We start from the raw sequence: 23,142 nt of genomic DNA on the forward strand, positions 1-23,142 counted from the left end.
AACAGGATCTCAGCCACCTTGCGGAATTATCGAAAAGCAAGAAAGTCTCTTTTTGGATCTTAAAAGAGATTTTCGAATTTTTCAAGATCTACTTGTAGATCGAGACCGTGAGACTCTATTAGATTCCGATGAATCGATAAAATTCCTTGTATAGGATTTTAAGTCCTTCAGGAACTGAACTAAACCTCTAGTCTGAAGACCAGTTTAGATCTGAAGCCCGCATATATATTTTTTTCTAGCGTATTTCGAAATGCACCGCACTGTCCTATGCGCCATGAGTCCTGGGAAATCTCTATAGGTTCATTTCTAAAATAAATTTCGTTTTAATACTGATATAATCTCCTCAAGTGTGTCCCGACTAAAATAGTACGATTGGAAGACTTTTTGTATTTAGAAAAAATGTTATATTCTGTATCTTAATCTTTTTTTTCAACCATTTTTTACAAATAATAACTGATATTTCGCTCTACTATTAAGAAGAAAGAATAAATCGGGACACTCTTTAAATTAAATACCGCGTACTTACCTTAAGCTGTTATACTAATATTGTCGCTCTTGTCGCTAGTTTAAGAAAAAAGACTCTCTCTAGGTACTTATCCTTTCCGGAAAGGACAAAGTATTGATGTTAAATTGCAAATTTCATTTATTTTTTACTGACTAATTCAACTTCATTAACATAGAACCTGATAAAGACTTAATCCGGAACATGTAGGCTCATAAATTTTACTGATGTAGCTGTAATGTTAGGAAACAGCACGTAAGGTTCATACTTGGCAAGATCTTCATAAAGCACGGAATAGTCTTCCACAAATCCAGCTTTTGCGGCTGATCTCTGGGATGCAGTTCCGGTAAAAATTCCAGCAGTAATTTTCAGTCCTAGAGCCCTACAGAAAGGAATACTGGCTTTAAGGATTTCCGTTGACAGGCCTATACCCCGATATTTAGGAAGAACAAGAAGAGTAAATGCATGGAGGTACTTATCCACTTCATATCGATAATAAAGATCAGCATTTTTCTCAATAAATGCAAAAGTCTTAAACATTTCTTGGGTCTTCTTATCAGAAATTTTTCTTTCTTCTTCTTTTGCATCTTTCTCGTGGACTCTTAAGACGTTAAGGCCACAAATTTCATCTGAACCTTCTTTAAAGCAAACCAATGATGTTTTTTGTGCTATGTCCTCCTCCAACATATCCGTCGATTTTCTTTCAACAACCGGATCATTAATGCAATCTGGAAAAGAATAAATTTCACCATAAGTTTTTGATTGAAACGAATTATTTTTAAAAACCAACCTAAAGATTTGCACATGGCTTCATCTCGAACGAAAATGGTTTTTATGAGATGTACAGCTTCCTGGAAGCGATCTTCAGGTAAATCCTGGATTCTGTATTGAACAGATTTTCCCGTCTCAGGATCTTTTGCCTCAAATGTCATCCAAACTTGGGGAAATGCCACACTTTCAGGTCTTTTCCAGGACATTTTAGGAACTTTCACTACTTTTATTTCCTGTTTTAGAATTAATCAACCTTTCACATAAAAAATTGATATAAAATTTATTTTGTACAGCGCTTTTGTACTAATGTGTTCTTGTTCAGGTCTATTTATTGTTTTGAACACAGCACCTCACACAAATTTTTGATAACTGAGAAGAATCTCCATGGAGTTATAAATATTAAAAATGTAATTTTCTGAGTCTTTATCAGACAAGAAATACACGAAAACTATGCGTTATCTATAAACACAAAGATAGAGCAGTTTCAATATATATATATTGTTGTGCCGGGTCTTTAGGGGGCAAGATTCGGCCTAAAAGAAGGGATATTGAGCGACAGCAAGCATTGTTTTAAATTGGTCATATACTTCGGAAGAACGCCACAAATGCCTATAATAGACCTTGTTTGAGTAAACGTTTATCTGCCTCTTTGGAGTATCTCGACTCCCGTTCCCCAAAGCAATCTTGTGGTGAACTTAAAACACGAGAAGTAAGTGAGTATAGGCATCTCTCTCTTCCTCACTGGTATATTAGGGCATCCTGAAGCGCAGCCTAGTGCCTGACGCTCTCTATTGCTCCCAGTGAAAACCCCTGTTTTGCCACATTATCGACTCACTTTGTCCCTGTCCCTATTTCCAGTGTCAGGGCCACGACAAGTGCGCGGGAAACCTTTATTTCCCAAGAACCCCGTCCGTTATCGCGCCCCTGACGCGTTTCGGATTCAGGCCGGGATCGCTGGGCGATTGACGGCCCTCCGAGAAGTCCGCGAGACCCTACGGATTAACGTATCCGCGTTGCCAAGAGGCCAACACCTCCGGGAAGTACGGCGCCGCGTGGAAGTAGTCCTCCGGAACGTCAACCCCCGAGCGGCGTTTAGTTCCGATCTGGCCACTTTACTTACGTGCTCGAATCCGGGAGTCCGCAGTGCCACGGCAGAGGCTTTGGACGCCGTCCTGGCCACTATTCCCCCCTCTGCAGGTGTCCCGCTGTCCGGGGAACCCTCACGCCAAAACCCTCCAAGCCAGGGCACCACCACAGGTGGCTCGTCCCAACCAGCTTCCAGAACACGTCGAGCGGGTCGAGCGATTCAGCGCCGAAGACTGCGCGCCCTATTCCTGTTGGGCCAAGCCGAGTCTGGGCCAACCTCTGAGTTCGGCTGCGCTAGGTTCCGTCCTCTGGTGCATGTGGGATTGAGATCCCTAACCTCTGGCCAACCATCTCGTCCCTCCGGAAGCACCTCAGTGTGTGCGACCCCAGCTGGTGACTGCCTGCACATTCTGTTGACAGAAGAGGATAGGCAGTGGGCTGATCAGGAGATTCAGTAGGATCTTACCACAGTTAAAGGCCGGCCGCACCTCCAATTGTTGTGTGGCAAATACCACAGAGCACCAGACCACCAAATACCCCTTCTGTGAAGGGAGCTCCCCCTTTGCAATATTTGCTGTCTGTCAGTTAAACTGATTATTGTTTTTGTTTGGCCCTTTTAAGAACACTTGTCCCCCTTCAGCATCACACAAGAATTAAATAAAGTCACTTTGCACCCTCTAAACGAAAGTTGTGCCCCCTTGCGGAATTGTGAATAAAAGACACACTTTCTGACAACTCAGTGTTTACATTTCTGCTGTCAGTGGGAAATTGAGTCTGGAGGTTGAGAGTCCGAGAAGAAAGAGCTGCTGCTGCTGTCCGGTAAGACGATCCCATCCACAACACTGGTGTCAGAAGTGGGATTGATCTGACCACTCGGAATTATGGAGGACGCTGGGCAGATTTTGTCGGGACTCAAGGCCTGGATGGAGGAGAAAATGGAACGCTATGATGAGATGCTTCATGGCATGAATAATCGGCAAGATAGGGCTTTAACTGAGATTCGGGAGAGCCAGGCAAGGGCGGAGGAGCTGCAGAGGCAGAGAGAGGAAAGAGCCGAGAGGGAATTGGCTGAGTTAAAGCAGCAGTTTAGTTTGTGGACTCTAAATATGACCGGACGATCGTCCGGAAATGCGTTACCCTCGGTCGCTCCGCAGCGAGCAGAGGAGTTTTCTTTCCAGTTTCCTCCGGAGTTTAGCTCTACTGGGGCCGTTGGGGGTCGGGTAAATCCGGTAGAAACGCCTAGTATAGCCCAAATTCTGGAAGAAGATCGAAATGTTTTGGAAACTAGTCGATTGGGATTTTTGGCCTCGGAAACTGTAAATCTGGGGAATAATGATTCTTCTGGCCAACCACCGTCGCCAGGTGCTTCACCTCTTTCCGGAAATATACAGGTGACTCAGATTCAGACTGGGCGCATTCCGAATCCGCTGACGCGAAATTCCTTAAGGGGTTCTAACGTTGGGGAGGGTTCGGGGGACCTTGGGATAAACTCTCAGTGTAGGGATCCGGATCGATTGAAATTAAAGGTAGACACTTATGATGGCAAAGCTGTTTTAGAGGACTATTTATTACAGTTTGAGATGGTGGCGAGGGCGCGCAACTGGAATGCGGCGGAGCAGGCTATTATGCTGGCTTCGTCTTTGCGGGGTGAGGCTCTGGCAGTGTTGTCTGAGATCCCCCTCGCTAAGCGTAATAACCTCGTGGACTTGGTGAGAGCCCTGCGAACTCGGTTCGGTCGTGAATTTCAGCAGGGAATGTCTCACCTGAATTTAAGGAGCCGAAGACAGCTCCCCAGGGAAGAAATTGGAGCTTTTGCGCTCGAGATTCAGAAACTGACTCGTCTGGCTTTCCGGGATTGTCCGGAGAGTGCACGTGACAAGATAGCTCTGGGTCAGTTTGTGGACGGGCTTGCAGATCTGGATCTACAGGATCTGGTTAGGCTGACCCGGCCCTGTACTTTGGAGCAGGCAGTTTATGCTGCCATGGACTATGATGCTGCACGTAAAGCAAATAGAGCTTCACGGAGTGTATCTAGGGCTGCTTTGGTGGGTGTGGGTGCCGAGCCGTCTTCCGGGGATGTTGACAGACGGTCTGACCCGTTATCCGGGCAGTCTGATGGAGCTCCTACTTCATCTGGAAATAGAAAGAAGTTTGTTAATTACAAAAAGAAGGGAGGAAATTTTGGGTCCGGAGGTTCTGAAAGGAGTGGTGCAGGAAGCTCGGAAAGGAGTGGTATAGGAAGCTCTGAAAGGAGTGGTACAGGAAGCTCTGAAAGGAGTGGTACAGGAAGCTCTGATAGGAACGGAAGTTCCACCGGGTGGCGCGCACGGCCCTCTACACCACCAGCCTCGGTTCCCGCAGTGGACGATGCTGGCGCAACCGGAACACAGGGGCGTAGTGGTGCTCCTTCGGCGTCGAACGGTGACACAAGGTCAATGGGGCCTTTGTGCCGTGGTACTCGTGTCGGGCCTGGTTATGGGGCTGCTGTAAATTACTCTGCTCGAGGCCTGGTGGTCAATGGGCGTGTAGGAAATGTGGCGTGCGAAATAGTAGTAGACACTGGAGCCAATTACACGTTAATAAGTCGTAGAATATATGAGGTCCTCAATCCCAAGCCATCCCTCCGACCCGTAAAGTGGGTTCTGACTACAGCCACTGGGCAGAACTCCCCAATTTTGGGAGAGTTAGAGGTACTGTTGACTTTGGATGCATGCACCCTGCAAGTCACGGTGTTTGTGGCGGATATCGTCGATGACTGCGTCCTTGGACTGACTTTTCTGCAACAACGGGTAGCCCGCTTGGATTTAAAATCCATGAAATTGGTCTTTGAGGAGGGTAACCCCACGGAGCTACCCCGTAAGGACGGGGTAATTCGCTTGTGCACCTGTGAAGCCGTGGTTCTGGCACCACGGAGTGAGACTATGATTGAAATGTCAGGGCGTAGAGAGTGTATGGAGGGCATGGTGAACCCGTCTGGGGGTTTAAAAAGGTGGCCAATCTTGGTGGCCAGGGCTGTGGTGACTCCTCGTGAAGGTAAGGTTCCGGTACGGGTGCTTAACGTACTTGAGGAAGAACTGACGGTCCCCGGAGGAGCCTGGCTTGCCGATTTGGAACCTATAACTGCTGTCCTAGAAAAAGAAATAAACAGGGGTGAAATATTGGAAGTTGTGGAAGTTCCGGAACATCTCCGAGAACTGTATGGTCAGGCTGTACGGGGTTTGACGGAATCCCAAGCTGGAAAGGTGCGTGGATTGCTCCTGAAACACTCTAATGTGTTCTCCAAGACCCCATGGGATATAGGGCGCACTGAGTTGGCCGAGCACGCTATAGATACTGGAGATCATGCTCCTATCAAGCAACCCCCTCGAAGATTTCCGATCGCCAAAGCCAGTGAGATGGAACGTCTAGTGGAGGACATGTTGCAACAAGGAGTGATAGAGCCTTCTACGAGCCCGTGGGCATCGCCGGTGGTGTTGGTGAAGAAAAAAGATGGCACCACTAGGTTTTGTGTAGATTACCGCCGGTTAAATTCCGTAACAAAGAAGGATTCTTTTCCTTTGCCTAGAATCGATGACACCCTGGATGCTCTAAGAGGGTCTTCTTGGTTCTCGGTCTTAGATCTGTGCTCCGGGTATTGGCAATGCTCCATGAGGCCTGCGGACAAGGAAAAAACCGCCTTCACTACGGGTAGAGGACTTTACCAGTGGGTGGTGATGAGTTTTGGGCTTTGCAATGCCGTTGCCACCTTTGAAAGATTAATGAGTGCAGCCCTGGCTGGATTGCAATGGGACACATGCCTTGTATACTTGGACGACATAATTGTGCCCAGTCGAACCTTCGAAGAAGGCATATATCGCTTAGATTTGGTTCTAGAAAAGCTACGGGCTGCGAACCTGAAAGCATCCCCTCGGAAATGCAAATTTTTTCAAAGGAGCGTCGAGTATTTGGGACATGTTGTCTCGGGGGAGGGCATTCAGGCAGCTCCATCTAAATTGGAGGCTGTGGAAAATTGGCCTGTACCGCGTAATAAGACTCATGTACGGCAATTTCTGGGACTTTGTTCCTATTACCGTCGGTTTGTCCCCAAGTTCGCCGATATCGCCCGGCCATTACACCGTTTAACGGAGAAGTCGGTTAGGTTTCAATGGTCATCGGAGTGTCAGGCCGGTTTTGAGATGCTGAAGAGGTGTCTCACCAGCTCTCCGATACTTTCGTACCCGCATGATGAGGGCGAATATGTCCTGGATTGTGACGCGAGTGCTGTGGGTGTGGGAGCCGTGTTGCAGCAGGTTCAGGATGGGACTGAAAAGGTGATAGCCTACTATAGCCAAGCTCTATCGGGACCCGAGCGAAATTATTGTGCCACACGGAGGGAACTTTTGGCAGTGGTGAAGGCTGTCTCCCATTTCCACCACTTCTTGTACGGACGTCATTTCCTAATTCGAAGTGACCATGCCGCTCTGCGATGGTTGCTAACCATGAAAAGCCCAGAGGGGCAGCTAGCACGATGGTTAGAGAAACTAGGCCAGTACGACTTTGAATTGAGGCATCGGGCTGGGCGAGTACACGAAAATGCTGACGCTCTCTCTCGACGACCTTGTGCAGTTTCCGATTGTGGGCATTGCGATCGAGTGGAGGAGCGAATGTTGGTCGAGGAGCTATCCTCGGAGGACTCGTGTGCGCACAGCAACGCCCCAGTAAGACGGGTAGCGGTTAGTTCGGAGTTAGCAACAGATATCGCGGCGGCTACGGAAGATGATGATGTGTTGAGGGAGGTAAAGCTTTGGTTAAGTCGGGGTGAACGGCCGGAGTGGGAGGCGATTTCGGGTGGACCTGCTCTGCTGAAGAGATTTTGGGGTTTGTTTGCGTCGCTCAAGCTGGAGCGGGGTGTAATTTGTTATCAGTGGGAGACTGGAAGGCCAGGAAACTCTAAGAATCTTTGGGTTCTGCCGGAAAAGATGTTGCCTACGGTGTTGAGGGAATTACACACTGCTCCGTCCGGGGGACACTTCGGAATTAGTCGGACGCTTGACCGCCTGAAGGAAAGGTTCTATGCTGTCGGAGGCCGGACCGCCGTTGAGAAGCTCTGTCGTGAGTGCGATGTATGCGCTGCCCGCAAGGGGCCGGGCAGAAGAATTGTAGCTCCTTTACAACCCCGAGTGTCGGGGGAACCTTTTGAGAGGGTAGCTTCCGACATCTTAGGCCCATTTCCCGTGACGGCAAGGGGAAACCGGTACATTGTCATGTTCGTGGATTACTTTACTAAATGGCCGGAAGCCGCGGCGATCCCTGATCAGACAGCGGAAACGGTGGCCCGAGCTTTTGTGGATTTGGTTGTTAGCCGATACGGCGTCCCCGGGGAATTCCACTCTGATCAAGGGAGAAATTACGAATCAGAGGTATTCCGTAAAGTGCTGGAGGTTCTCGGAGCTCACAAGACTCGCACTACTCCCCTACACCCACAGTCTGATGGCATGGTTGAGAGGCTAAACAGGACCTTGTTAGACTTCCTGGCCAAGTTCGTGAATGATCAGCAGAGCGACTGGGATCTGCTTCTGCCTTTGTTTTTATTAGCATACAGGAGCGCGAGGCATCGATCTACGGGATACACCCCTGCTCAAATGGTACTTGGGAGGAATTTGAGGTTGCCTGTAGATCTGGCTTGTGGGAGACCACCAGATGAAAGTGCCGAATTACCATTCGTCGAGGATTTACGGCAAAGGATGCATGAAATTCATCAAGGTGGGCGACACAACTTAAATATGGCTTCCAAAGTTGCCAAAGACTACTACGATCGAGGTCAAAACTTGTTAACATTTTCATCAGGTCAGTCAGTTTGGCTGTATAACCCTTTCAGGAAGGTTGGAAGATCACCGAAATTACAAAGTAATTGGGAGGGACCCTACCAGGTTTCGGATAAGATTAATGATGCCGTTTACCGTATTCGGAAGGCCTCGCGTGGTCGTCCCCGGGTAGTACACGTAAATCGGCTGGCCCCTTACCGGGGAGCTGATGTTGGCCGAGACGGCCAAAATTAAGGAGGGGGCCGTGTTGTGCCGGGTCTTTAGGGGGCAAGATTCGGCCTAAAAGAAGGGATATTGAGCGACAGCAAGCATTGTTTTAAATTGGTCATATACTTCGGGAGAACGCCACAAATGCCTATAATAGACCTTGTTTGAGTAAACGTTTATCTGCCTCTTTGGAGTATCTCGACTCCCGTTCCCCAAAGCAATCTTGTGGTGAACTTAAAACACGAGAAGTAAGTGAGTATAGGCATCTCTCTCTTCCTCACTGGTATATTAGGGCATCCTGAAGCGCAGCCTAGTGCCTGACGCTCTCTATTGCTCCCAGTGAAAACCCCTGTTTTGCCACATTATCGACTCACTTTGTCCCTGTCCCTATTTCCAGTGTCAGGGCCACGACAAGTGCGCGGGAAACCTTTATTTCCCAAGAACCCCGTCCGTTATCGCGCCCCTGACGCGTTTCGGATTCAGGCCGGGATCGCTGGGCGATTGACGGCCCTCCGAGAAGTCCGCGAGACCCTACGGATTAACGTATCCGCGTTGCCAAGAGGCCAACACCTCCGGGAAGTACGGCGCCGCGTGGAAGTAGTCCTCCGGAACGTCAACCCCCGAGCGGCGTTTAGTTCCGATCTGGCCACTTTACTTACGTGCTCGAATCCGGGAGTCCGCAGTGCCACGGCAGAGGCTTTGGACGCCGTCCTGGCCACTATTCCCCCCTCTGCAGGTGTCCCGCTGTCCGGGGAACCCTCACGCCAAAACCCTCCAAGCCAGGGCACCACCACAGGTGGCTCGTCCCAACCAGCTTCCAGAACACGTCGAGCGGGTCGAGCGATTCAGCGCCGAAGACTGCGCGCCCTATTCCTGTTGGGCCAAGCCGAGTCTGGGCCAACCTCTGAGTTCGGCTGCGCTAGGTTCCGTCCTCTGGTGCATGTGGGATTGAGATCCCTAACCTCTGGCCAACCATCTCGTCCCTCCGGAAGCACCTCAGTGTGTGCGACCCCAGCTGGTGACTGCCTGCACATTCTGTTGACAGAAGAGGATAGGCAGTGGGCTGATCAGGAGATTCAGTAGGATCTTACCACAGTTAAAGGCCGGCCGCACCTCCAATTGTTGTGTGGCAAATACCACAGAGCACCAGACCACCAAATACCCCTTCTGTGAAGGGAGCTCCCCCTTTGCAATATTTGCTGTCTGTCAGTTAAACTGATTATTGTTTTTGTTTGGCCCTTTTAAGAACACTTGTCCCCCTTCAGCATCACACAAGAATTAAATAAAGTCACTTTGCACCCTCTAAACGAAAGTTGTGCCCCCTTGCGGAATTGTGAATAAAAGACACACTTTCTGACAACTCAGTGTTTACATTTCTGCTGTCAGTGGGAAATTGAGTCTGGAGGTTGAGAGTCCGAGAAGAAAGAGCTGCTGCTGCTGTCCGGTAAGACGATCCCATCCACAACAATATGTATTTTTTATATCGTTCAGCTTTTAAATTAATCTGCATGTATACTTTAAGAAATATCTAAACTTTTTATCTTAATGTAAACAACGTGTAATACAGAGGTCTACAATTGGCTTTTAATTAGGGTGAAAGAAACACCTCTTCGAGAGGGCACCCTTATTGACACTTTTGTCAAAATGATGAAATTTAATTAATTTATCTAGTAAAATGTAAGTAAAAATACGTTTTTCCTGCAATCTGCCTTTTATTACAACGAAAAACATTAAAATTTTATATTCTAAATCGGTACTGAAAGTGTCAAGATCAGAGGCGTGCAAGAACCGTTGAACCCGAATAAACGTCAAATGAAACATGTACGTCAATGGTCAAAACGCTAGTATAACAAACTTATTTTGACGTTAATTCGGTTTCAACGGTTTTTGCACACCTCTGGTCAAGATGCATGGCATGACAAATTCTTAAAGTGTCAATAGGTGTTCCTTTGACCCTATGTGAAATTTTCCAGAATTCATGATTTTCTGGACTATTGCGTTTATTGTCAAATTCAAAAACCTTTCAAATGAACCTTTACCTGACCCAATCAGAATTTCGAGGTCACCTGTAAAGAATCTCAGCTACCATATGCTTATCTGGGTTTATCACTGGTAATTTTCTATTTTAAATAGAATGGCCAAAAGGCCAGCAAATGAATAAAAAGTTCATTGAAATCGGTTAATAAACTGATAGAGATCGGTCCATTTGGTATAGTAAGGGTCGGACTACAGTGGGTTGGAATTAGAGAAGGATGGAACCCATTAGTTAGAAAGATATCGATCTCAGAAACGATTTATACTAAAAATTTCATCGAAAACTCTTCATAAACACCGAAAATACAGTTCGGTCAAGACATTTTCGATTATACCTCCGTATCCTCCAAATGTGAGAGTTTGATTTTGTGGGAAAAGCAAACTCTCCGTGTGGAACTTGCCTATTTGGTATCCACGAAATTTTCGGATGGAAATTTTCTCATAAAAAAACCGGGGAGAATTCTCGAGTGGTATTCCCGGTGAGAGTTTGATTAATTTATATAAAAAAATGCAAATAAATTAAAATATTGCGTTTTTTTTTAAGTTTTAAATGATTATTTCATTTAATAAATACAATTTCCATATATTTATAATAAATTTCAATGAAGTTTTTTTGTCTTAATAAACTATAGAAATTTGGCATGAAATGCCGTTGTAGTCATTAAAGTGTTAAGGGGAGTTGCGATGAATAAATCATAGCTTATAACTATGTTATTTAATTGTTTATTCATTCATTGAATTTATAATTACTTCAGTATATTCATTTTTTTTCGACCAAAAACAGCGCGCGAAATGTCAAAAAGCAATTCCCACAAAGAGTTCCACACGAAAATTTCGCGTAATTCTCTCCGATATTCGTGGATATACGGTGAGAAGACAGGTGGGAAATATAGGCGAAAATGTCACGGAGAGAAGCTCGCGTAAAATCTTCTCTCACAAAGTGGAGGATACGGCCCCAGAACATCAAGGGATGAGTGCGATCCACTGTTGGAAAGGTGTCGACCTCAGCTACAATATACTAAAATTTAGAGTAATAGTAACGTCTAGTTTTCGAAGTATTTGACATCGATATTTCGAAAATCGGTTTTTCGATTAAGCGGATGAAACTGGGGTGACATAAAAGTTATAGTATCTGAACGAGAGCTTTCGAAAACATCAATTTTTTTTTCAAATTCTGACAATTAGAATTGGAGATGTGGGTATTTGAAAATGAAATTTTTGACCTCTTTTAGTTCGGGTCAGGGTATCGGGGTGTTTTTTATTCGAAAACCAGCTCGTAGGCCCTGCTATAGCATACTAAAATTTGTAATCTATCGATGCAATAGGGACTAAGTAATTGAGAAAAAAATTTTGGGTTGATTCAATATGGCGGAATGGTGGATTTAACACATTTAACATAATCAACTTCTAGCCAGAAATCGACATATTTTGCCGAAAAACGCTTGGCGATATCTCTTTCTAAACTCTCGCCCAGAAACGTGTGTACAACGTAGAATTGGCTGGCAAGACGTACGGACTCTATACATTTCTATAAATTTTTGTCAACAATTTTTTTTTCGAAGTTAAATCGTCTGCAATGCTAAGTGGAAACGTTAAAAATCTGTCAAAAATGCATTTTTTGACAAAAATCACTTTCAATCTGTAGAGACCTTAAAGGTGTTTACACATTGGAAGCAATTTTCGTCAAAAATTGCGTTTTTGACAGAAATTTGACGTTTCCCCCTACAACGCTGCAGGGAATTTCCTTCAAAAAAGCAATTTTTGACAAAAATTGCTCCCAATGTGTAGAGGCCATAAGGGTCAACATGTGAACATACAAATTTTGATCCTTGAGGGGAATTCTGTAACACTGTATGGCAATGCCATATGACAAATTGGGTTCGAATCTCAGGAAATCTTTTTCGTAAATGCGATTCTGTAGCCGTGGCATTGGCATTTCAGCTCACGCGGCATTGTCAGAAGTCACATATTTAAGATTTCTGGCAATTAAAAGGACAATGAATGTTATTAAACAAATCAACTAATGCAGACTGTATTTGCATAATATCACTAAATAAAGGATATTTCATTAAAAAATCAATGAATTGCATTTTCGAACTCAGATGATATGACAAAAAAAGGTCTAATGGCATTGTCAGGTTTCGAACTCACGCATGACAATGCCATGAAAATTACAGAATTCCCTTACGAAGGTAATTAGATTTACCTTCGATCTGAAACATTTTAAAGTACACGTTGCTTTTCGAATTTTGCTCTTCCAAGTAGTTCAATTAGATGGCGCTGACTGTCTCCCAATTGTAGGAAAATTCCACTTAGTGGCGCTTCATCCGACCCGATGAGACTTTTTCATGGGAAAAAATTTCCAGGTGAAAATTTTTCAATAAAATGCAATTTCCAGGATAATGCTATCTCAATGGTCGTACTTATGGGTATCGTTAGATTCCTCATTAAATTCCCCGTCGATTGACACCCCAAATACACTTAAGGATCCAGAGGATCTTGAGAAATTGGTTGATAAAATTTTCATTGCAGATTCCTCACCAAAACGCAATTTTCGCAGTTTTCAGCTGAATTTGGGGGATTTGGTGGGAAATTGAGGTAGCAGGAAGCGCCCCCGTATGGGGGGCATTTTTGTGCATTGGGAGAAAAATGACCTTGGTGGGAAATTGTGAGAAAATATTGAATTTTCTTGCATCTGTTGGTATCGGGGATGCACTAATTGCCTCCAATTTGACGCATCTAGTCATTTAAGAATTTTGTTTGCTCCAGAAGTTTCGTCAATAAGGCGCTCCCGAGTTTTTTGCGGAAAAGTCTAGGAAAACCCCAGCAGCGACAGGTAAATTTATGGGAAAAGGGTAGATGAGGGTATTGGGTAGGGTTTTTGCATATTTTTGGGGCTGGCTCGAAGGGTGATGGGGGGAAAATTGATGAGAAAGTTTTACTCTGCGGGAGCTTTGCTTTGTGGCCCATTGAGAGTGCATGGCGGCCATTTTGGGTTTTTCGATTGCTTTTTTTTATAACAGTTGATGACACGCGATGACGTCATGGATTTCGCAATGTTTGGTAAACAAGATTGTTTTTTTTTTTTACTTTCCGGGGGCGGTTTTTTTTTTTGGGGGACGTTGGGCAGTAAGGTGAGTTTTTGAGAATGGCTCGTACTAAGCAGACAGCTCGTAAGTCTACGGGAGGAAAAGCTCCCAGGAAGCAGCTGGCCACAAAGGCGGCTAGGAAGTCAGCTCCATCGACTGGTGGGGTTAAGAAGCCCCATCGCTACCGTCCGGGTACTGTGGCTCTGCGTGAGATCCGTCGATACCAGAAATCCACCGAATTGCTGATCCGCAAGTTGCCGTTCCAGCGTCTGGTTCGTGAAATTGCCCAGGACTTCAAGACCGATTTGCGCTTCCAATCGGCTGCTATTGGGGCCCTCCAGGAGGCCAGCGAGGCCTATCTCGTAGGCCTCTTTGAGGACACCAATTTGTGCGCCATTCACGCCAAGCGAGTCACCATCATGCCAAAGGACATCCAATTGGCCAGACGCATCCGTGGTGAACGCGCCTAAATCATTAATGTCCACGCGATATTTCTAATCCAAACATTAGCATTAATAGTCCATCCCGATACCCTTTTCATAACTTTCTTTATATCATATTGTTTTCCAGGAAAAAAAACCTTCACAAAATCCTATGTATTTCAAGAAAAGCGTTTATTGCAATCATTTCAAGTAGTTTTAGCGCGGCGATTTATTTGAAAAAAAAAATTATCTTTTATTGTAGAAATAAGAACGGATTTTTCATTAATTACTGAATAACTTTCTTTAGGTTTAATAATTTCATTTCTTTGGAATTTTTTTTTTAAATTAAGACACAAATTATTTAATCTTATTTTTTCACTAGATCGTAAGTGTGGTACAATAGTATATTTCGTAGGCATTTTATGTAACAAAAAAAAACTGTAAAAAACGGATTTCGGACAATAAATTATTGTTCGGGTCCAAATTTTGCTTTTTTACTGATTTTTCGAAAATGGCTCCTACGATTTCTTTCATTTTCGGATATATTTTCGAAAAGCCTTCGATTGTTCATTTTCAGTAATTTCAAGGAACTCCGACAATTTCTTCCGGAAATTTTGGTTGAATCGGTTGGATCAGTAACTGTGCTATCTGCATTTGCTTTGTATCTTTGTTTGTATCTGTATTTCTTGCAAACGACGCATCACTGTTAAGTCGTTTACATTCCCAGTCTGACCACCTTCATGTGCACATCGTCCATATATGTAAAAGTGATAGTGAAAGAATTCCCTGACACCCTTTTCCCACCAATTTTCATATCTGAGGAAGGAGCCATTCAGCTCTGAAACGTTGGCTAGAAAATAAAGAAGGAGAAGAACCAGGTCGAAATTCCGTGTTTTCTCTATCGTTTAGAACCTGTCTGCCGAGTAATTCCTGATCCTGGGACGACCTGTCCTGGGATAAACTAGGAAGTGGATTTGCTGACACTAAGGCAGTACTACACATGAATTCTAATCGGTTCCGGATGGTTTTTCAACACGTAGCGCCGCTTCTTAAACGATTGAGAGACTTTCACTCTTCCAGGAAAGATTTCCTTCCACAGATTGAGTCTGGCCTCCCACGGAGATCTGTCAAGTGGTTTGACAGAGTGACAAAAGCTCCTGCGAGACTTTAGCCTTGCTCTTGGTCTTTATGACCATACCATGAAAACAAATAGAATCAACAGTCATCAAACATTTTATTACTCCTCAATAAATGGGGAAGTTCTTTCAAGAACTCTCCAGAAGATTCACCAACTCCCGGACAACGGAAACATTGAGACTGTTCCCCAAAAGTTTATATTTCTGTTGATTGGTTACGTCTTCTGGCCACTTGATGCCTCCCGTGAAGCCCATGAGTTTGGCAACTTCATCCGGAGTGAAGAATCTCATCTCCAGTGAGTCCAAAATCTTCGGAAACTCCTGATCTTCAGCTGGAATCTTCTCCAATCGTGAAAAAGTCTCACTAATGACCTTGTCTTCCTTTGGGCAGAAGATAGACCCGGTTCCTCTTAGGAAATGGGTGTAGGCCTTAGTGAAACACATGGAATTCTTTGAAGAAGGACTCACAATGTCCAGGACCCAGCAATTCTTTCCCACACTTTTCGCCGGAAGGCGATATTCATTCCCATCAGGAAGAGTATCAATAAACTCTGACAAGTCTCTTAAATCAAACTTCCCTGGAAGTTCCTCAGAGATCCCTTGAGAATCTCCATGGGAAAAGTCCCTGTGCCTTCTAGCAATGCAGTAGTACCTTGTCCGGGAGTTGGGAATACCCACTATTTGAGGCGATAGGAGGAATTCCCTGCAGAAAAAGCCCATTTGTCGCAATTTCAGCACAAACATCTCCCTGGCTCTGGAAGTCTCAAATCCCTTTACATTTTCCATGAGGACTCTCTCAATTTTCCGACAATTCAGGAGATTAGCACAAATTGCAATGAATCCGTCCGTTCTTCTATCATCCAGATCCTGCTTCTTACCCACTCTTGTAAACGGCTGACAAGGTGGGGACATCAGAATTGTATCGATGTCCAGGGAGTCAATCTCAGATTCACCAATGGCCTGGACATTTCTGTTCCAAACCTCAGTTTCTGGATGATTCTCCCTGTAGACATCATTGGCTATCGTGTTAATATCCACGGCAGCTACCACAGTAAACCTAGTACAGGATTCTTAGGGAAATATAAGAAAATCCGGGAAAATGACTTTGTCAATTCAGGATTTTGAGGTTAGAGTGAATAAAGTACCTTTGAGAGCTCGGTGCATCCCACCAATTCCACTGAATAACTCCAGAACCCTCCATTCTTTGCTCTCCATCCTGGATAATACACAATCTACAGTTTTCTTTCAGAAATACTTAAAATATAATATTTATTATTTATTTAAAAATTCACAGGAGCAAACCGACGAGATGTCAAATTCAGTTACATTTTTCAGTTTCAATAAAATTACACTTTATAAGAAAAATTTAGATTTATAGGCTTAGAATAGAATTTCAGTCTGATGGAATGTAGCAGATAGTGGACGGAAAAATAAACCTTTCTTTATTTTTATTTAAAAAACAAATTAGTACAATAAAACAGTTTGGACTGGAAGACAAAATTTGTGAAAATAATATAACAGTATGGCTGCCAAAAGAGGCGAAAACGGCGAAAGTATACTGAGTTGTAGATGGCGTAATAGTTGGAAATTGTGTGTGGGTTTTGTAGAAACGGAAAATCAAAGATGGAAAGCTTTGTGCATTTTTTTTTTGAAAAATAGCAGTGATATTCCGGCAAAACTTCAAAAGTTATATTATGGTTAAATTATTCTGACAATTTTAAATTCACTTTTACGAAGAAAAAAATTCCATCAAAAATGTTTTAAAATCGTACCGCTACCGATGGGCTTTTATCATAAATCGAATTGACAAATCCAGGAACTTGTCATTCAAGTTGTGAACCATTTTCATCCAAAAGTTCAGTAGAGAGATCCTCGAATATGAACATTTGGGGGCATAAATGGTATATTTGCGCACTTCTCATAATTTAACAATATTTTCAAGAAAGGAACGAAACTAATGTGAAATGCACTGCCCTAAATTTAAAAAAAAAATAAAACTACTTTACAGAGGTTATCAATACAACTATTGTTAAATACAGTGTCCGCTCTCTAATCCGGATGTGATGTTTTTGTTAAATAAATAAAGTATAATAGCATAGAATTCTCTAATTGCGTCTTTTTAATCTTCTTTAAAACTTTCATTCTAATTCTACAAAAACACCTTGTAATTATATGTTCAAGACGTTGAACAAATTCAAAAATCCATCCGGATAACGAAGAACTTACCGGATAATTAAATGCTTAGAGAAAAGAACTTTTCTCTAAGCATTTAATTAGTAATCTTCTAATATTTTCGGTAGATTACTCACGGCAATTCGTATAACTGTGTTATCACACTTGCACATTAAAATTTTAATATGATTCACATTAATTGTCGTTGGTGAGAGTCCAAATGTGTAATTTGTGTATTTGAATCATTTTATATTCAAAATTTGATCTGTTTGTTGATAAAAAGGTAGACTTGGCCCGTAAAATTTGATATAAATTGTTTTATAGCATTAATGCGAAAAATTAATGCGATTTTCTCTTTAATTTTTTAATGTGAAAAATATTTATGCTTTAGGTAAATTTAAACTTATTTTTGCAGGCTAAGAGCACTTCTTTATCAATAAATAGAAAAACCCCAAATATTAAGTAACTCAAAGACACAAATAACATATTTGGACGCTCACAAGCGACAATTAATGTGAATCACATTAAAATTTTAATGTGAAAGTGTGATAACGCCGTAAGATCTTCTAACACTTCCCTTAATAGCTACTAAACTATATTTCTTTATTTCTTTAATGTTTTTTTTTTCTTGAAGAAAAATGGCAAAGCGCAAATTTTAGCACGATTTCTGGGTGTATACCGGTTTACTACCGATTAACCCTTTAAGGACGAGAGGGTCAAAAATCGGGGGTCCGAAAAAATCACTTTTTCTAACGTTAGAGCAAAACACAACTTTAAATGACCGTAGAAAAAATTTCATTTTTGGGTCACCGATGACCCAATCGTCCTTGAAGGGTTAAATTGATTCATAGATCTGAAAACAAATTTGAAAAAAAAATTGTTTAAGAAATGAAGACGTTGGAGTTAGAATGTTACACTAACATGCTTACGAAGAAATAAAAAGGGATATTCGAGGAAAATAATCATTTTCCGATTGATTACCGATTTATTAGTGATTTAGACCGGTAAAACCGAGTTAAAAATTTCAAGGCCTTTCCAAAAAATCTAAGTTTAAGCAAATCAGTTTGTAAAATTAGCCACAGTGTTTAATCAAATGTCGAATTTTTCAGTCATTCATAAAATTCGGTTTTGTGGTCTGCATAGGCTGGCCCCAAAACTTATCCGATATCACTGAAAAAATTCGTTCATTTTTGAGAAAAACCAAAAAAGCGAAAAAAGCCTGCTTTTTGGGGACGGATGAAGGTGGGGAAGGAAAAAAGATCGTGCGAGTTAATATCCACTTATGGGGATCACCCACGACTAGAAGTTGATATCTGTTTTTAGGTCATCGGTGACCCAAAAATGAAATTTTTCCTACAGCCTTCTAAAGTTGTGTTTTGCTCTAAAAAATCATAAAAAGGGATTTTTTCTGACCCCCGATTTTTGGCCTTCTCGTCCTTAAAATGGTTAAGGACGATTGGCTCACCGTAAAAATGATTTTTTCTGACCCCCAATTTTTGATCCTTTCGTCCTATAAGGCCTCTACACATTGAGAGCAATTTTCGTTAAAACTTGCATTTTTGACAGAATTTTGACGTTTCTACCTGCAGCCTCTATAGACAACGGCCGCAGCGATTCCACTGGATTTCCAGCAGCCATTTCTGCCATATCCGCTGATTTTACCGCTAAAAATCCGCGTGGAATTCCCTGGATTTTACCGCTCAAAATCCGCGTAAGCTTCCGAGATGGAATTTGACGCTAAATTTCTTCCTAGTGTTCCATGGACATTTGCGGAACTCTGTATAGGACCGTCTAATAAGAAATGTCCGCGAGTTTCCATGGACTTTTCTCTGACGAATATTTCCACGGCATTTCCTATGGATTATTAGCGTATAATTGGCAGTCAGCCCTTTAAAAATTCGGAAAATCCTCTTTATTTCCACGAAATTCTCCGTGGAAATTTCCATGCAACGGCCTTAGTTCCACGACTTTTCCAGTGGATTTTTTTAAAAATATTTTTCTTCAAAATGATTGCTAAAACTGATTAAAAATGGAGTGGAATTTTCATAGAGAATTTCCACAAAAAACATCCACAAATAAATGGACTATAAGTGCCAATTGGCAACTTGGAACTTGTAGAGTATTCGTCTATCAGACGAACACTCAATTGTTCTACTTTTGAGTTGAAAATATTGCTACGATATCGGCCTTAACCAAGTGCTTTGTGCACTGCGATCGTTTACTCTCGAGCCGGAAGCCCATGGTGTCCATGGATTTTGGTTTATAGTAAGAGTTTAGTGAACTTTTTGTACAGTGCACGTGCACAATGCAATTGATTAAGGTCGTGCAGCAAGTCAAGCAGAGCATGTAGGCTCTAATACAGAGGTAAACAAGAACCATTAGAAACTAAACAAACGTCAACTGAAAATTGTACGTCAATGCTCAAAACGCTACCTGTACAAAACGAATTTGACGTTTATTCGGTTTCAAACGGTTCGTGCTCACTCCTGCTTTAATAGTTCAATTGGTGGAGCACTCGTCTAGTTAACGAGAGGACTCCATCTCCAATTCGATTCTGGGTAGGGACAGGAATTTTCCTTATCTCTAGTCCGGAGAAAACTGAATTATTTGAGTGTCATTTGCTCTGATTGACATACTCCCTGTACATAAATAACAATCAAAAGTCAATAAAAAATCTCAGGTTATGTTTTTCTGACATATTATAGATTGATTCATTTCATCTTGTTCATGTTTGATACGTGACCATAATATTCTCTTTAATTCAATTTCCACTGTTTACCGCTGTATGGTGTATCGCCTATATGCCTTAATTAAGATCTTAATAAGAATATATTAAGGACTTATTTCATGTACTTTGTCAAAGTTCAAAGTATTTAATTCCACGGAATCAGTGGAATTTTACGTTTAACATCCCATGCAATTTCTGCTTATGTTACGCATAGGGTTATTATCATTGTCGGTCCCGCTTCTGATGTAGATGGCTCTGTATGGTTTGGGAATGTGTCTTTGGTAATTTTGTAGACTTCTTTTATATTCAAACACTGGTCCTCCCACGCCGGAAGCATTGTAAGAATTCAAAGCGTGTGCCAGACCTTTGTCCTCCGAGGTTTTCTGTTGTATCAAAAGGTGTGAGATCATTTCACGCAATAATGGCGGTTAATCGAGTAATCACCTGCGGATTCTGCCCGAAGACAATGCCGAAGATCGTGCATTTTGGCTAGAAGTTGGGATTAAGAAGTCTTCAATGGTCACGGTCGAATGGTAAAAATTAAGATGTCAACTGAATTTCAGCTCACAGCCCAGACAGACATTTCCAGGGAGAGGAAAACCAACTGCCGGACCCAGATAAAAGCTAAATTGAAGGTATTTTTGCATAACAAAGGTGCGGAGAAATTTATTATTGTTAAAATCCCACGAGGGGTTGAGAGCCAAATGTTCTGCGCTCTGAGGATGATACAACAATGAGACGGAAGTGTTGTTTGGTTTGGCAGAGATTTTTGTGGCCACACCAGACTCTTAAAGAATCCCTGGAGGGAATGGCTGACAGGGATTCGTTCTCCACTTCACCCTGGCTGAAAACTTGAGAACAAAGAAATTGTCAACCCTTTCCACCAATTTTCAATGATGATATCACAAACAATTCTATTATTTTTAACCCCTCATTTGGGCTCTCCAGCAGAAACTTTAGAAATGGGAGAAAAAAGGTGGCGAAGGGACAGAACCAGTTGAACTTGATTTGAAAAATTACCCTGAAAAATTGCCAAGGGGCTCTTCTTAAGGATTCATTGTCTGAATTTGTTTCTGATAATGGTTCTCTAAATCACAAAGAATCGATTTATGGAATTTTTGAAGGGGTTGGTTTAGCAAAGAGGATATTTTGAAATTTAACCTCAAATAACCTTCTAGGATTTGAGGTTATGTGCCGTATAACCTACAAAAATTGCATTATCATTTATAGTCTTTTAGAAACTCTCATTTGCGTTTTACACGTAAATTATAACCATTAATACATATGATTTTGTTTACTTGATGATTTCTCAATTAAATTGGTATTTTAAATCACTTCGGATCCTAACCTAGAGAAATGTAGTCTTAGAAGAACATACTGAGATTAGAATCAGGGGCATTTAAAAAGCTAAAGAGCATTCAAAGAATTAATTTCTAATTGGTTTGCTTTTATTTCACAAAGAGGTTACTTTATAGAATTTGAGGTTATGTATGAAGTATGAGTATTACCAAATCTTGCAAAAGAAGGTACCTATGTCAATTTCGATGATTCCATTTAGCCAAAAAATATCAGTGAATATTCTTTAGGGTTTATTTTCTATTCGTATTTGCTTAATAAAGTAAATGTCGGGTTATTTTGAACATAACCTTCAAATTTTGAATGATGTACAAACTGCAAAAATTCTCTGAACTTTGAAACTTTGGGAAAATTGAGGAAAATTAGAAATTTATGTCCGAAATTTATGTTTTTAAGGTTAGAATGTGATACATTTAAAGAACTTTTTGTTTAGTGGTTTTATTGATTCTAATAAACGATCTTGAAAATATATGTCTTTTTTTAGTTACACTTGAAATAACCTAAAATCACATGAATTAATTTATTGAATAAATAAGATAATGAGTCAAAATTACCATTATTCTCATATTTGGCCAACAGGTTATTTCGAGTAATTTGAGGTTAAGTTAGACATAACCTCAAACAAAAAACAATATCCCAAAAAATAAAAGGAATTTTAAAAAAATATTTAATATAGAAGAAACTTCTTGGGAAATCTGCGAAATTTCACTATTTTTAGGTTAGGTAATACATAGTCAATCTACTATACAAATCTACAATATTCTATTTGTTTAATAAAAGAATAAAGGTCAACAATTCTAAATGAATTACAAATTTTCCTTCGGGTTTTGCGGTTTTGCTCATACATAACCTCAAATTTTAGAAAAAGATCTTCACCAAATAAGAAAATCAAGTTAAGTAAGCAAGAAAAACGGTACTAACAAAAGAATTCTCTCTCTGATCTCGTTTTATTGGTTATGTGAAGCATAACCTCATTTTCTAAATAACCTTACTGCTAATTTAGACAAGGAGCTGTGATCTCTATGATGAATTACATGGTAAATTGTGACACTCAGCATAATAACTTATTAATTTCTCCTTATCCTATCTTTTTTGCCAGGGCGCGAAAATCACCGGGTGTTTGTGTCTTTATTAAACAAATATCGGTCAGGGAAAGAGGGATTGTCATTATCTTTTAATCCTGTTACTCCTGCTGTGTTCGACACGGTGTCAATTTATTAACGTCCCTTTTCGCACTCACTCTTCCTGTTTCTCTTTTCAAACTCACACATACACACACACCAGGATGTGAATTTCGGGAAGAGAAAAAGGATCCAAAAGTACCCTCATTGATAATTTAGCACACTTCATCATTAATTTTCCTCTCTGTTTCCTGTCCAGGCGTAAATGTGAGACTTAGAAGGATAGTGCAAGAGATACTCTTCTGTGCAACAGTATTTTAATTTAATTTTCTCTCAAAAATACTCGAGAAAATGAAGAATTTCCCGCCCAAAGTGATACAATGATACTCAAGCATTTTCCACTCTCCGTGTTTTGTCACCGGGCGATGAAAAACCATGTGTGTTTTGTTCCCAGGAAAAGAAAGACAGGGATACTTGGGGAAAGATTGTTAGGGAAATTGTCAAGAGGAGAATTTCACTGCACGGCTTCACTTTGAAAATTCGAAGCATCCACTTTTACCTTTGCAGCCAGAGGAGATTTGTGATATACAGTACCTGAACGAAATGTTACAACTCAAATTAACATTGCATTTTGGATTTTTAGCAAATCAAGGATTAGTTCTGTAAAGTCAAAAAATTGTAATAAAAAAAAGACATTAAAATGCTACAAAATAT

At 41.7% G+C, this 23,142-nt stretch overlaps 3 protein-coding genes across 3 annotated transcripts; 1 reads left to right on the top strand and 2 right to left on the bottom strand.

Moving 5' to 3' along the window:
- Positions 1-628: 628 nt before the first annotated feature.
- Positions 629-2,107, bottom strand: LOC129806178 (uncharacterized). Its single transcript, XM_055854575.1, has 2 exons — positions 1,293-2,107; positions 629-1,230 (listed from the first exon to the last, which is right to left on the bottom strand). Exons 1-2 carry the CDS (start codon positions 1,477-1,479, stop codon positions 695-697), a joined length of 723 nt encoding a protein of 240 aa, XP_055710550.1. The 5' UTR covers positions 1,480-2,107; the 3' UTR covers positions 629-694.
- Positions 2,108-9,748: 7,641 nt separating this feature from the next.
- Positions 9,749-14,399, top strand: LOC129806179 (histone H3.3A). The gene is made up of 3 exons (XM_055854578.1): positions 9,749-9,814; positions 12,937-13,240; positions 13,535-14,399. Exon 3 carries the CDS (start codon positions 13,553-13,555, stop codon positions 13,961-13,963), a length of 411 nt encoding a protein of 136 aa, XP_055710553.1. The 5' UTR covers positions 9,749-9,814; positions 12,937-13,240; positions 13,535-13,552; the 3' UTR covers positions 13,964-14,399.
- A 731-nt stretch (positions 14,400-15,130) lies between these two features.
- LOC129806180 (tRNA (cytosine(38)-C(5))-methyltransferase) lies at positions 15,131-16,575 on the bottom strand. The gene is made up of 2 exons (XM_055854579.1): positions 16,197-16,575; positions 15,131-16,121 (listed from the first exon to the last, which is right to left on the bottom strand). Exons 1-2 carry the CDS (start codon positions 16,264-16,266, stop codon positions 15,181-15,183), a joined length of 1,011 nt encoding a protein of 336 aa, XP_055710554.1. The 5' UTR covers positions 16,267-16,575; the 3' UTR covers positions 15,131-15,180.
- Between the last annotated feature and the right edge of the window lie 6,567 nt (positions 16,576-23,142).

The sequence above is a fragment of the Phlebotomus papatasi genome, chromosome 3 (genome assembly GCF_024763615.1).
Source record: "Phlebotomus papatasi isolate M1 chromosome 3, Ppap_2.1, whole genome shotgun sequence".
NCBI lineage: Eukaryota > Metazoa > Arthropoda > Insecta > Diptera > Psychodidae > Phlebotomus > Phlebotomus papatasi.

What these genes read in the sequence shown, in the direction of transcription:
- LOC129806178 (XM_055854575.1), bottom strand. Translation starts at nt 1,479, where the DNA reads ATGTCCTGGAAAAGACCTGAAAGTGTGGCATTTCCCCAAGTTTGGATG. An exon ending in AGCCATGTGCAAATCTTTAG is followed by an intron (nt 1,231 to 1,292) that starts GTTGGTTTTTAA and finishes ATTCTTTTCCAG; the next exon opens with ATTGCATTAATGATCCGGTT.
- LOC129806179 (XM_055854578.1), top strand. Translation starts at nt 13,553, where the DNA reads ATGGCTCGTACTAAGCAGACAGCTCGTAAGTCTACGGGAGGAAAAGCT.
- LOC129806180 (XM_055854579.1), bottom strand. Translation starts at nt 16,266, where the DNA reads ATGGAGAGCAAAGAATGGAGGGTTCTGGAGTTATTCAGTGGAATTGGT. An exon ending in GATGCACCGAGCTCTCAAAG is followed by an intron (nt 16,122 to 16,196) that starts GTACTTTATTCA and finishes TATTTCCCTAAG; the next exon opens with AATCCTGTACTAGGTTTACT.